The 14,119-nt window shown below is 39.0% G+C and overlaps 1 protein-coding gene across 2 annotated transcripts; it reads right to left on the minus strand.

Annotated features, from left to right (window-relative positions):
• Window positions 1–1,620: 1,620 nt before the first annotated feature.
• Window positions 1,621–8,015, minus strand: tko (30S ribosomal protein S12 technical knockout). 2 transcript variants are annotated; one of them, XM_076184139.1, is made up of 5 exons: window positions 7,857–8,015; window positions 5,418–5,500; window positions 4,013–4,200; window positions 2,873–3,036; window positions 1,621–1,985 (listed from the first exon to the last, which is right to left on the minus strand). In XM_076184139.1, exons 2-5 carry the CDS (start codon window positions 5,494–5,496, stop codon window positions 1,796–1,798), a joined length of 621 nt encoding a protein of 206 aa, XP_076040254.1. In that variant the 5' UTR covers window positions 5,497–5,500; window positions 7,857–8,015; the 3' UTR covers window positions 1,621–1,795. The 2 variants fall into 2 exon arrangements, with proteins under 2 accessions (XP_076040254.1, XP_076040255.1); XM_076184140.1 differs by having other exon boundaries at window positions 4,013–4,193; window positions 5,414–5,500.
• Between the last annotated feature and the right edge of the window lie 6,104 nt (window positions 8,016–14,119).

Consider the following 14,119-nt stretch of genomic DNA (forward strand, 5'->3'; position numbering starts at 1 on the left):
TTAATGATAATAAATGGAAATCAAGCAAATAATAAATAAACAGACAAATAATCAAATAATATAAAATAAATGGCAGTCATTACAGCATCTTGCTTAAATGTTTATCTAAACGAATCTTAAAGCTTTGAACTGAACTACATTGCACTGCCTCTGCAGGAAGTTTATTCCATTCATTAACTACATGGTTGGTGAAGTTGTTTCTACCCACTTCCAAATTAAATCTATTTCCTGACAGTTTGAGACCATTATTTCTTGTCAGATTCTCATTCAGTGTAAGAATTTTGTCACTTTTGATGATGTCAATCCCCTTTAGAATCTTAAATACCTGTATCAAGTCACCTCTGAGTCTACACTTTTTCAGGGAAACCAGATTCATGTGTTTTAGTTGATTTTCATATGATTTATTTTTTATATTTGGAATCAGTTTTGTGGCTCTCCTTTGTACTTTTTCCAATCTGTCAATGTCTGGTAACCAAACAGGTTAAATATGTTAGGGGGTGTTTTATCCGAGAGGTATTGCATCGGGGATGTTTTGTCCTACACTCAAAAGAATCATCTCCCAGCTGCCCACTTGTCAACACCCTTACCTCAGGGGTGGGATTAAAAAATTTGAACCATAGGTTATCTTACTAATAGCATGCCAGGTTGGTCCAATATGAGCTGTATTATAGCTTGTAAGTCAATTTTTAATAACCCATTTATGGAGCTCATGAAATTCCAAGAACAGGTTTGTATAAACTGGCTGCTGGTGCATTTCTGGACTGGCAGCAGGATCTCTTTTGATTAACTTTGTATGTTCTCCACCCTTCCATGTAAGGAGAGCAGACAACTAGCACCTGCTCCTGAAAGCCTATGTCAAAGAAACCGTCTCACATTAACACAATATCAACAACAGTCCAATGTTTCTTCCCAAAGAGATTTACAGGAGGGTCCAAGTACCATGGCCAACCACTCTAGGGCTGCAGATTCCCAGGCAGTGAAAATTGGGGCAACAATTATAATTATACATTTGTAAAAGTTCTAAGATTTTGATAATTTTCAAATATATTTGATATGCTACGGAAGAAATGCTGGCTTCTAGGTGTGTGGGGCATTTTGCAGAATTATGCTAAAGGGTCCATTACAGATCTTGGATACTTTGATTCAGCCATTTATTAGCCTACACAAAGGAAAGACCATGCTTACTACTACTGCTAATGTTGGTAAATATATACATATACCAAAGGCTTTTTTCCCCTTACAAAGGAGGTAGCCAAAAAAACAAAGGCATAAAAACCACTCTCACCCATTCCATCCCCACATACTCCACTCCCATCCACCCTCCCTCCCCCTCTTATCTTGGCTCCTCCTGGATGATGGGTCATCCCTGCATCTTACTGAATGCCCTGGGTCAGAAACACTGTTGCAAGACACAGCACATCCACAACAAAGGCTGCTTCATTAAATTGGCGGCCCTCCTCTCTGTCCCCTCATGCAAAAATGGAGAAGGCAGGGAGAAATCCCATCAGGCTGTGTCAATTTATTTTTCACACATACTCCCTCAAGCCCCATCCCCCACCCACTCGGTTTCAACAGACATTACCCCTTTCCCAATGCCCTTTGGTAAATAAGATGCTGTAAAGCAATATACATTTTTATTAATAAAAAAAAAATAGTTTTGCCAAGAGCTGTATCAACTACTGCACCATGGCTTCAATGATTATATTCTGAGAAAATATGATATAATTACAACAGAAAACAAGAGTGCAAAACAAGTGACAATTTATACATGAACAACATATTTACATATGTAGCTTTACTGCCTTGTCTTCTTGATAACGTGACCAAGGTCGTACTTGCCACGAACACATTTGAGTTTGACTCCGGGAACGTCCTGCAATCTTCCAGGCCTCACAAGGACTAAGTTATGTTCTTGCAGGTTATGACCTTCTCCAGGAATATAAGCCAGCATTTCACGTCCTGTACTTAGCCGCACTAACACACACCTGCCAAACACACATGAAGACTTCACTACTGGATACACAAAGCTGGCACTATTCTGACTTAGAATCATAATAAATGTGATACTAAGGGGTTTGTCCCAGTTTTTCAAATCACTGCAGTAATACAGATATGGTTAGTGTTTTTACATTGTCATTCTTATAACATCCAGGAGGAGCCAAGAATAGAGGGAGGGAGGGGTGGAGAATGGGAGTGCAATTATGCCTTTTGACTTCCTCCCTTGTAAGGGGGAAAAAAAGCCCTTGGTATGTGTATGTATATATGTATTCTTAAAAAAGGTAGATGCAGTATCTGAAAACTTGCATAACACTCATGTTGCATGATTTTAAAAGCTAAATTATTAAATGTGATTACTAAGAAATGTAAAAAAAAAAAATTCCATTATATTTAATGGTTATTTGGAAAGATATCAATGATGCACAATCCATTTTACTTTGGTCTTAATGAATGTGGCATGAGGGGGAAAGGGATGACCCTTCATCCATGAGGTACTGATATGGGAGAGGTGTTTGATGGGTTTTCATGTGTGTATTGTGCATTATATGATATCTATATTGATGATAGAATCTCGTTGGTTGAGCGGGTTAGGGCACTGTTACTTGTGGCAAAGGTCGACATGAGGGCGGTTCAAATCCTGCCCCCGACGAAGTTGAACCAAGGGCATGGTTCTTTAAATTCCACAATACAAAACCCTCTGTGAGGGGCACTGTCCTAGCCTCCCGATAGGGGGGAGTGTGTGATGTTAAACCATATCATATTGATGATCAGTTTGATTAAACCTCTTTAATATGAGTCAAATTCTTGTGCCCAGATCAAACAGTACAAGTGCCTTATCCAATTTTATACAAGAATAGTAAACCAACCAACATACCTTCGATTTGCAGAATTTGGTTTCTTAGGTTTTTTGATGAGTGTTTTAAGCACAACTCCCTTGGCAAAAGGCTTGTCGCCCAGTGGGTTTCGATTAGGTCGCTTCTTCTTGATTGGCCCAGTCTTGTGCATCTGCATCAGGCTTGCAGAACGAACAGCTTCCACCTGTTTGACACAAGAAGTGGTGTTCATTTGGTAACACTATTGTTTGATAAGAACCCTATGAGCTGTGCCATTTATTCATCTATTTACAACCTCCCTCCATTCAATTCTGCCTTTTGTATAATACCATTCTCAGCAGACTCCTGTAGCATCAAATGTTCCACTTTCCCCTATCCATCCACCTTTTCCCCCATCTATGACAGGGGTGGATGACTCAAAGCATACATAAACCTTTTAGTACATACTTTCTGTCTGAATCTAATAAGAATCCCTAATGTTCTTATGATGGAGTTTTGATATAAATTTCCATGAACTCAAGCACCATTAAGACCATCCTTATAAAAAAAATTCATCGGGTGATAAGGTAGGGAGTGTTTATAGCATTCCTTGTATACAATGTAATAAGTACCACTGTGGACATGCTGGAAAGGAGTTAAAACAAGAATTAACCAACATAGGTACAGTGTTAGGTTTGAGCTAATGTCAAGTGGAGTTTGTGTCCACATCAATTAACATAATCACACAAGTGATTGAAAGAATTCCAAGAGAAAAATTTTCAGGAATTCAAAGTCGGAACATTCATTTAATAACAATAAGAACTTAAGCTTTGGATAATTTCATCATCAAGAAAATTTTTAACTTTCCACAGTTCCAGGAACATCTAGGCCTCAGTATGGTGTAGTGGAAGCATTTTTTGTGCCTCTCCAAATTCCTCACAAAGTCCCTGTCTGTTTTGAATTCAAATTTCAGTCTGTTTTGTCATTTTATATTCACAGAAGATGTCTTGATGGTATGGAAATTCTTATTACTGCCTCAAAATTCTGTACATTTTGGAGAACTTGAATGCAAAAGAACACTCCCTTGGAAACACATGCATAGAAAGAAACAAGAAGCAGAATGCTTATATCTGGCTCACCATGTTTGCTTTTTTCCATACTATTACCAGGGCTCCCAGTGTACTTGCATCTACAGAACAAACCTGCTGTGAAGTGACATTAAGCAACCCAGTAGCAGGCCCATTTGCTGAGTAGGTTAGCTGAGCAGGAACTGCCAAGTGCTTGAGAAGAGTGCCACAGTTGGTCCTGGGAATCGCTACTTTGGGTGAAGTTGCTGTTGCCATCCATTGCCTGGTCCCAATGAATCCTCCCAGTGTGCCACTACTACCACCTAAATATAAAAAATGACTGCATTTAACCAAGAAACTATATTAATTCTATTTATTTTTTAGAAGAACAATACTTACAATGACTAAGATAAATACAGCACCATGAGTGTTCACATAATACTGATCACATAGGACCAATGATGGGTACTTGCTAGTGGTTTTGTGAGATGCTTGTCTTCAAAGCCCATTAACACCCTCACCACCAAGGGACAGACTATCTCAGACTAGGTCAACTTAAATTTTCCCCCCAATCTTTTCATGTAAAGAGACCCCATAAACTAACTGTTCCCTTTCTCCTGTTACTAAAAGCTACTGGTAAGTGACTGTCCTATACTAATACAATAAAAATATGGACCAAAGATTCTTCCCAGAGAGATCTATGGGAGAGTCCAAAGAATGTTGCCAGTTTCTGACCCAGGCAGTGGGCAGGAGACAGGGATGACCCTTCATCTACGAGGAGCTAAAATGACCGAGAAAACAAATTTGGTGTATGGGAGTGGAATTGGTGGGAGTGGGGGTATGACTTTGATTTAGCTACCTCCTTTATAAGGGGGAAAAAGCCCTTGGTGTGTGCGTGTGTATATATATATATAGCTATTGTTTATTAAAAATAGTTGTTAATAACACTTTAAGATCTTACAAGGTCTTGATATACAATTGAACTGCATTACCTAATCACTTTCTGAAAGAAACAAGTATAGCTACCATGTGAACTAATTGTCAATGATTCAATCCAATTGTTGTCTCAAGTTTCATTGAGTGGGAAACCCAGAACCCAGCAACAGTTCTCGGAACCTCTAACAGATCTTCTCGGGGAAGAAACTTTGGACTGTTGTCTGTGATACACCAGTGTGGGACTATTTCTATGCCTCAGACTCAAAGTTTGTATGGAGAGGACAGCAGTCCCCAGTTGTCACTTTCCATGTGTGAAAAAAGTGTAAGAAATATAGTTGAAGTTAATGGAGAGAGAGAATCTTGAGCCCAGTTTGGAGATAATGTGTCAGCCTCCCTCAGGGCTACATCTCCTGATGGAGGTGTGGGGGTTGACATATCTTGAAAATGCTATACAACTTGCAGGACCACAGCATACAGGTACCCATCATTGGTCTACTGTCAATGATTTAATTGGAAAAGGGGAGAGAGCAACTCAAAGCCTTTCTTTTATATATATATATATTTTTTATAACATACATTCTGTGACATACTGTGCATCACCTACCAGGGGTGGAAGTTATGAAGGAGGCTTTTGGCTTAATCATCAGGTGGCGGAAGGAAGCCACCAATCCTCGTACTGCCATTACTCTGGAATTCAAGGGTCAACAGATTAGAAGAAAATGGCTAAATTTCAATTAATATTCTGATAGAAAAAAAATACATGTTAGATTCAAAATATTCTAGGAAAAGTTTAAAAATTGGGTGTAATATGTCTGATTATTGATAGGGAATTTCAATAAAAAAAAGAGGCCTATTTTGTACGTCCTAACAGCTATTATGAATTGGTATTGTCATCAATTGATACAAAAATTAGGTATTTTCAGCAAACACTAGGCAAAATTTCTCCTAGGTGAATTTAGACCAGAGAACCGGCAGCACTATGAAGTTGTCCGAGACCTTTGGTATGGTTATGTTATGTTTGGGGTAATCCTTTTTTCAAGCAGTTATGCTGATATTTCAATTTTTCTGCTTGACACAGATATATCTTCCCAATCAAATGTATTCTGAACATAAAATAATCAGAGACAGATAATAACTGCTTAAAAATATATGACAAAATACAAATCATTTGACATATAGAGCACCAAAAGTCTTTTGGTACTCTTTTGAAAAGAGCACTAAAACAGAAGTCAAGGATGAGTGGATTACACACAAGCCAAAATGTCACAAAAGTCAAAAGAACTTGCTTAGAATATAGTAGCCTAAGGCTAAGGGTATTTGACTTGTAGCATCCCTGAACACAACCTCACTAATCTCTGGCTTCATAATAATATGATCATTATATTATTATGAAGCCAGAGATTAGTGAGGTTGTGTTCAGGGATTCTACCCCCACAAAATTTTCAAAAAAAAATTAACCTTTATATTATTGTTGCATATGAAAGACAACTTTATTAGAAACAAAATGCTTTTTAAATTTTTGAAATAGCTTGAAAAATAAGGGAGATACGATTTTTTGAATTATTTTCTTAGCCCGCATTTTTGGCTCGACTTTACCATAACAAAGTGTTAGAATTAAGGGTGGTAATTTGTAAAGATTTCGGTAAAGAAATACACATTAACTCTAAACCACTGGTCCAATTTTATTAAAATTCGGAATACTTTGGTTTTATGGATCAACAAATCACATGAGCATGTCAAAAACAAAGTGAGACATCTCCATCATACCATATTTGCCTTTTCATGGCAACCATGAAGCTGTCGCTAGACGCCGACCGAAGTCGACCGACGCCGACCAAAACCACACAATCACGGTTTTTGCTCAAATGCATAATTTATATATAAAAAATAGCACATGGTTGCATTATTTGACCTATTTTCTTTAAAATGGATAATTTCCACGTAAAATGATCGAAGAGAAGTTACGTTTTTATCCTCTGAAAAATTATCAGCCGGCAACCAACGCCGACGAAACCCAAACAATGACGTTGGTTGCCGGTTGATAATTTTGTAGAGGATAAAAACGTAACTTCTCTTCGATCATTCTACATGGAAATCACACATTTTAAAGAAAATAGGTCAAATAATGCAACCATATGCTATTTTTTATATATAAATTATGCATTTGAGCAAAAACCGTCATTGTGTGATTTTGGTTGTCAATGGTAATAGTAAACAAAATCGAACGCGAACTGGACGCATCAGATTCATGGGTGATATAGCTAAATTCCGGGGGCTGTAGCTCAAACACGAAAAAGTCAATTTTATTAAGCTTCTCAATTCCGGGAGAAAATAGGTTGAAAAACTTGTTTATGTAACTTAAAATTATGTTTAAACATTTCTTACCTTAATATTTTTACTCGGAAAACTATGTTGCCGAGTTTGATAACCAAATTTCCGTTTAAGTCGCTGAAAAATTTTTTCTATTTCAAGAATTAGCCTTACACTTGCAAAACAACAAGGTAATTTGAATATCTTGCGCATGCGCAAAGCGCGGGAAGCATTCAAATTGAACTAAACAAAAACTAGTGGGCCGCAACATTTGTCCATGAAAACAACACATGATCGACAGTGGCGCCGCGCGCGGATTCCGGGGTACCTATATTATTATAATGATCTATCACTATGAGAGTTGCAAGCCCCATATGTGAAACTCGAATTTCACTGCTGGTATATCCCTTAGATTAGGCTCGACTAGTATGTGCTGGCTTGACATAGGATATGTATTACCAAATACTGGCTGGAATTTAAAAAATTATAAAATGCCAATTACCATATCTTTGGTGATAACAAACCCACAAAAATAAAACATGAAAACTAGCACGAGTCCACTCAGATAAATCACATGACTGCCATGAAAAATATTAGAATAATCCCGCTGCCTATGCATTTAAAAGACAAAAAGAAACAATATAATTTGTCTACAGTGGGACACGGTGACGATCAAAATTTTGGGAAACTGGAAAAGAAGCTACGCTATTCCCAATAATGTAGTATGCCTTACTTGCTATTTGGGCGGCAGGTTCCCTAAATCTTATGTCAACCACCTTCAGGTGTAGAAAGACATCTAAAATTCCTACTGCACTTTATTGCAGTCCTCTCAGCCGGGATGAAGCTTCACAATGCAACAGACGATGGTCCTCAATGTTTACTAATAAACCCAGCATATTATCTACATTTACAAATTCACATTTCTGTACATACATACAAAAATCAATTGTATATAGATATGATATAAATACAAATATAATTTTTATAAAAATTCATGTATACATACACATAATAAACTAAATCCCTACACCTGCTTATTACCTCGCCAAACAACTGAAGGCTGATTCACACTATACGTAACGTAACCGACACGTAACGTACCGTACAGAACCAACAAAATATAATTAAATGGTACAGTAGGCCCTCAACATGCACAAACAACTACATAAACTTTCTCTTCTACTGAAATTATTTTCATTTCCAACTTTCTCTCCTACTACATCTCATTTCAGTTTACCTACCACTAAAATTATTTCCAATTTCTCTAGCTTTCCCTAAGACTAATCATCCTCCTCGTTTTCTAACTTTGTTGGACGAGGATAAGAAGAATAGATATTCCATGTAACCTCACGGTTACACGTCAATCGCAGTCTCCTGCCCATAACTCCAAAGCCACGACGCCGCGAAATAAATATCCCTAATCGCCCAGTGGCAAAAGCCCTCTTTTATACACTACTACCGTCTCGTTTTCTTACAGATCTTCTTCCCCTCCCACAAAAACCGATCTCGCGCAAGCGGGTGGTCGTACCTCGCAAATCGCGAGTTCCACTTTCGCAAGGTTCGCACATTCGCGAGTTTTCAGTAGTACAAACATATTTACCAAAGAAGAAAGCGTAACTTCTATATTTCAGCTAATAGCTGTAACCCTCTTCAGGAAAGTACGTACTTTCCTGAAGAGGGCTATAGCTATTAGCCGAAATATAGAAGTTACACTTTCTTCTAAAGTTTCCTTTTATTCCGACTGTGGGTTCTTCGTGATAATATTTACAAATGTGCCACAACATTTTGTCTAAGTGATATTTACCAAAATCACGCGAAAAAATAATAACAAAGCCTATCACAGCGTCACCATTCTCCCCCATCCCTCCCACCGTTAGTCCGCCAGTCCGCCACCAAAATTCGCGTGGAAAATAAATAAATAAATAAAATATCCTATCACCAAGTGACTACTCTCCATACCACATCCCCACCACCGTCAGCCTGCCAGTCTGCCACTCAGTCCCCGTCATTGTCTTGTTTGTCCAGACGGCAGTTCGGTCAGTTCGAAGTGATTGCTATAAATTTGTGTGTTTTTGTGTCCGAAAATATTAAAGAAAGTGATGAGTTTGGAGAAGGTGAAGCTGCTAGACAAGTGTATGGCGGGTAATACGAGCAATTCTGCTGTTGGAAAGTTATCTAATGTAAATGAGAGCACAGTGCGTCCAATAAAGAAAAATGAGGCATCTACTGCTCCTTTCGCTAAGCAAGTGTCGCAGGTAAGAAACTGTGCTATATCTAAAATGGAATCTGCTTTATATGTGAGGATAACAGACCAGAAGAAAAAAGGCAATCCGATTGATAGCAATGCGATTTGTGCAAAGGGAAAAACATTGTATGGCAGAGTAACGAGTGATAAAGCTAGCACCAGTGCAGAAACTAGCACCAGCGCAGAACCAGACCGTCATGCCACCACCGAGTCTGAATTTTTAGCAAGTAAAGGATGGTTTGACAGGATTAAGAGGCGGTTTCCCTTGCATAATTTGAAAATGTGAGGGGAATTAGGTTCAGCAGATCACGTTTTTTGCAGCTAAATCCCCTTGAGCTCTGAAGAAAATTATTGAAGATAAGGGATACAGACCTGAGCAGGTATGGAAGATACCTGCCATGACCTTTGTCGCCAAGGAGAAGAGTGCACCAGGGTTCAAAGCTGCTAAAGATCGATGCCCATTTATGTTTTGTGTTAACGCTGCTGGCCACACCACCAAGCCAGGCTTTATTCATAAGTCTGCTAACCCCAGAGCACTTAAGGGACGCAACAAAAAATTACTGTCAGTGTTCTGGATCCATAATGTGAAAACATGGACAACCAACATCGTCGTTATTGACTGGTTCCACCACTGTTTCTTGACGGAGGTGCGAGCATACCTACATGAGAAGGGCCTCCCAAACAAAATCCTCCTGCTCCTAGATTATGCTCCAGGTCACCCAGTGTCACTTGATGGAATGTACGACGACGTTGAGGTTGTGTTTATGCCATCAAGCACAAGTTCCCTCATACAGCCTCTTGGTCAGGGTGTGATAATTGTCTTCAAAGGCTATTACACACGGAGATGCATGCAGAGGCTTCACACTGCATTGGATGCAAACACTGACTTGAGTGTTATTCAAGATTGGAAAAAAATATCACTATTGCTGACTGCCTCTCAATTGTGCAGAAGTGCCTTGAGGGTTTGCGCCCCCAGACAGTCAATGGTTGTTGGAGGGCACTGTGGCTGGAGTGTGTGTGCGATTTCACAGGCTTTGGTCCTCAGGAGGAGGTTAATGATGCTGTGAAGAAGATGGTGGAGCTAGCTAGGCTAGTTGGTGGTGAAGGGTTCAAGGACATGCAGGAGTATGAGGTGAGGGTACAGGTTGAAGAACATACCATGGCCTTAAATGATGATCAACTGTTAGAGATTGTGCACTCAGACAGTGATGATGAAGAGGAATATGGTATTGCTGAGGGTGATCACCCTTAAGCTCTCTTGAAAAAATGGGGAAGCAATGAGGATGACATCACAACTCAAACAATTATTGTATGACATAGATCCATCAATGGTGACAGCACTGAAGGTGATGAGCGATATCAACAAGAGCATTGCTCTTTACAAGACTCTCTTTGATTACATGAAGAGGAAACGGTCTCAGTTGCCAATCACAATGTAATTCACAAGGAAGTCTGCTGCTACTCCTATTGTTCCACCTGAACCTCAACCCAGCCACTAGACTCCTCATGTCATGCAGTTACACTCCATATCATCTCATCCAGTTATTCATCATCAGTAACTGCATGGCTAACTATCATCATCATCATAGTAATAGTGCACCGAAACTAACGCGAGTGGTGTATTTTTTTCTACATGTATTTATTATGTTCTTAAAACATAACATGTGCAATATTTTATACTGTTTTTGGGGGTGTTATGAGTTACTAGGTTTGTTTGATGAAGGAAACATTATTGTTAGGTAAAGGAAACATTAATATTAGGTAAAGGAAACCCTATTGCTATGTTAAGTAAACATTATTGTTACATATGTGTACATGTAATATGCGCACCAAACATTCGCAAATTTTCAACTTCGCGAGGTTCACGATCCCCTAACCTTCGCGAATATTGAGGCCCTACTGTATATCCATTGTTGCATTCATACTACACCGGACACTACAGTTGTCGGTCACCTTTCTCAGCTAGAATATTCTGCCGTGTCTGACAGGAAGCGTTCAGGTTCGGAACTTGTACATATTGGATAGTGAACATGGACCGGCCGACTGGGACCGATGCTTACGTGACCAATAGCTGAATAGCCGGTTGACATCTCACCCCCAACCAAGATAAAGGAGAAGAAGTTAATTACTGTGGAACATCACCATGAGTGCCTTATGATATAACCCAAAGGCACTACAGCAACAACGCAAAGATGATAGCATTTGGACAGACATGGGCGAAGAATCACACATACTTTAAAATATGTAAAGTAGAAGTCTATACATTTTCCACATTGATGGAAATATCTTCCATAATATTTTAACGCTATGCATATATACATATACTATATGCATCTATACACAGCGAGGTAAAGACAACATCAAAGCGAATACATATGTAAATAAAGGAGGATATGATAGTCTGCCTGCAAATATCTAAAAAAAATACAGTGGACACTAGTGCTATACTTAATGTCTAGGTTCAATACAGCATATATAACAGCATTGGTACCTGCTTCCATACAAACACCACAGTGAAACAGCTGGAATGACAAAAAAAACGTTAATGTAGTTCATCGGTGGTGATATAGACCCGACGGCTCCCATCCCCTCCTAAATTCGCCAAATAAGGAATCAAATTATAAGAGGGACATTGGGGAAAAAAAGGGTGTGTTGGACTATATAGAGGGAGGGTAGTTAAATTGGTGTGAGCATGTTATGAGAATGGATGTCAAACAATGATAGCCTTAGAAGTATAATGAATGGGAAATCGGCCCAGAAGACTCGTGGGATATCTAAGAATAAGGAGATTTGTAGTATTCTGGTATGGAGGGTAACCAAGGAATGAAGCCAAAGCAGTGTCTTTTTTCGTTATTGGCTGAAACAGCCCAGAATGTGACCAGCCTTAGGTCTGGAGATGGTGGTCCTCGATCCGGTATTAGGAGAGAGAGAGAGAAGGTCTTGTAGCTTGTAGATCCTCGATCCGATGATAGGAGAGAGAGAAGGTCTCGGAGCTAGACGAGTTGTTGCTGTTGCTGGTGAAGAAGCTGTGGACTATGTACCTAGGACAGACCACCCGCTTGTGCGGGATCGGTAGTGTAGAAGAGATGTCTGTATGAAGATGAAAATATAGTTGTGTACAAAAGAGGGCTATTGCCACTGGGCGATTAGGGATTTTTATTTCGTGGGGTTGTGGCTTTGGAGGTGTGGGCAGGAGACTTGGGGTTGAAGGCTGGGATCAATACGTGTAACCGTGTGGTTACGTAGGTATATTTATTCATCTTAACTTCATCCAACAAAGTTAGAAAATAAGTAGGAGGCTTAGTCGTAGGCCGTCCTTTGAACCCTGGTAGCGGCTGACAGTCAGGTCCCGGTTTATGACTAGTCTTCTGATTGGACGCTTCCGATCGCGTTCGTGACGTCATCAGTCCCGTCTCTGTCTGCATGGGAGACTGTTGTCCTGGGTGCGGTCGGTGTTGGATGGAGTACCGTCACTGTAGATCCACACAGAATTTGTCTTTACTATATAGACTATATTTTCTTCTTCTACAAGTTAAATTTCTAACTGGTTCTAAAATGTATGCCTTTGAATTTCTGTTTCGGATATTATATAAATCCGAAGTCCATACATTTTGTTATTCCAAATTAAACACGTTTATTAATTCTGTATTTTATTGTATGTTAAGAAGATTTCTTGTATACCTGCATGAATTTTGACAGTGGTAATGTATGCATTTAATTAAAGTAAAATGTAAATGCTGTTAACAATTGACAGCAAACTTAAATTGAATGCTTTCCCACAGAAGTGTTAGTAAAACGGACAGAAATGTTGATAAAATCAACTGTTACTTATAGGCACAGCCATTTGTTGGTGTCATCCATTATCTAAGTTTATCTATTTGTTTTTTCAAACTCACTGATCTACTTTTCCAAGGAGTCGATGAGGTCACTGACTTGTCTTCATCTCTTACGCACGAAAACCTGAGCAATCTGCATCGTCTTGGATTATAATGCACGGTACCACAAGAAGGACTGGCTACAAATTCATAAACATTTAAGGAAGTAATACGTGCCACCGTTACAATTATTTATTTTAGGTGTACACACTTACGGTGGGAAATGTCACCTGTCACATAGATGACGTAGTAAAACGCGTGCGAAGTACCGGGAAATGAGCGCGCGGACTTTAAATGCCACTAATATTCACGGCCACATGGTGTACTTGTTCCAAAAGAAGAATACATAGAAATTATTTTAGCGATATATAGTTCCACCTTTCATCTACTGTGTGGATATTAGATGTAGTATTCCATACTGGGAGTCAAGTCATAGCGGAGGTAAAATCGGAGGTGAAAGTGTAGACTACTCTAATTCAGATCAAGGTCAATGATCTCTTTATGCAAAGTACTAATGTTTATATTGATACGGAGAGTCATCATTCAGCCTCGTACATGTCGACTACCTCCAGAATGTAACCTCTCTTCAATAAAATACATACTCTTAATGATTACTGTTATACAACTTGAACCCATGAAAAGTTGCTGAACTCGTTCATGTGAGTTGGTTATACCGTACTTTCTTATTCCCCCCAGGCAAGTTACTTGTCACACTTGCAGGTTCCAATATTTCTTGCAATGATTTGTTATTGCAGGTTCACCTGCACTTTAAAAGAACCTTTTAATTAATGTTATATTAATATGTTGATTGTATATTTTTATTATATATTTTTGGCCATTAATTTTAATATTAAGCAGATCTTGAATTTCTTAGCA

This window comes from Oratosquilla oratoria, chromosome 4 (genome assembly GCF_046742065.1).
Source record: "Oratosquilla oratoria isolate Oo_2021 chromosome 4, ASM4674206v1, whole genome shotgun sequence".
Classification (NCBI taxonomy): domain Eukaryota; kingdom Metazoa; phylum Arthropoda; class Malacostraca; order Stomatopoda; family Squillidae; genus Oratosquilla; species Oratosquilla oratoria.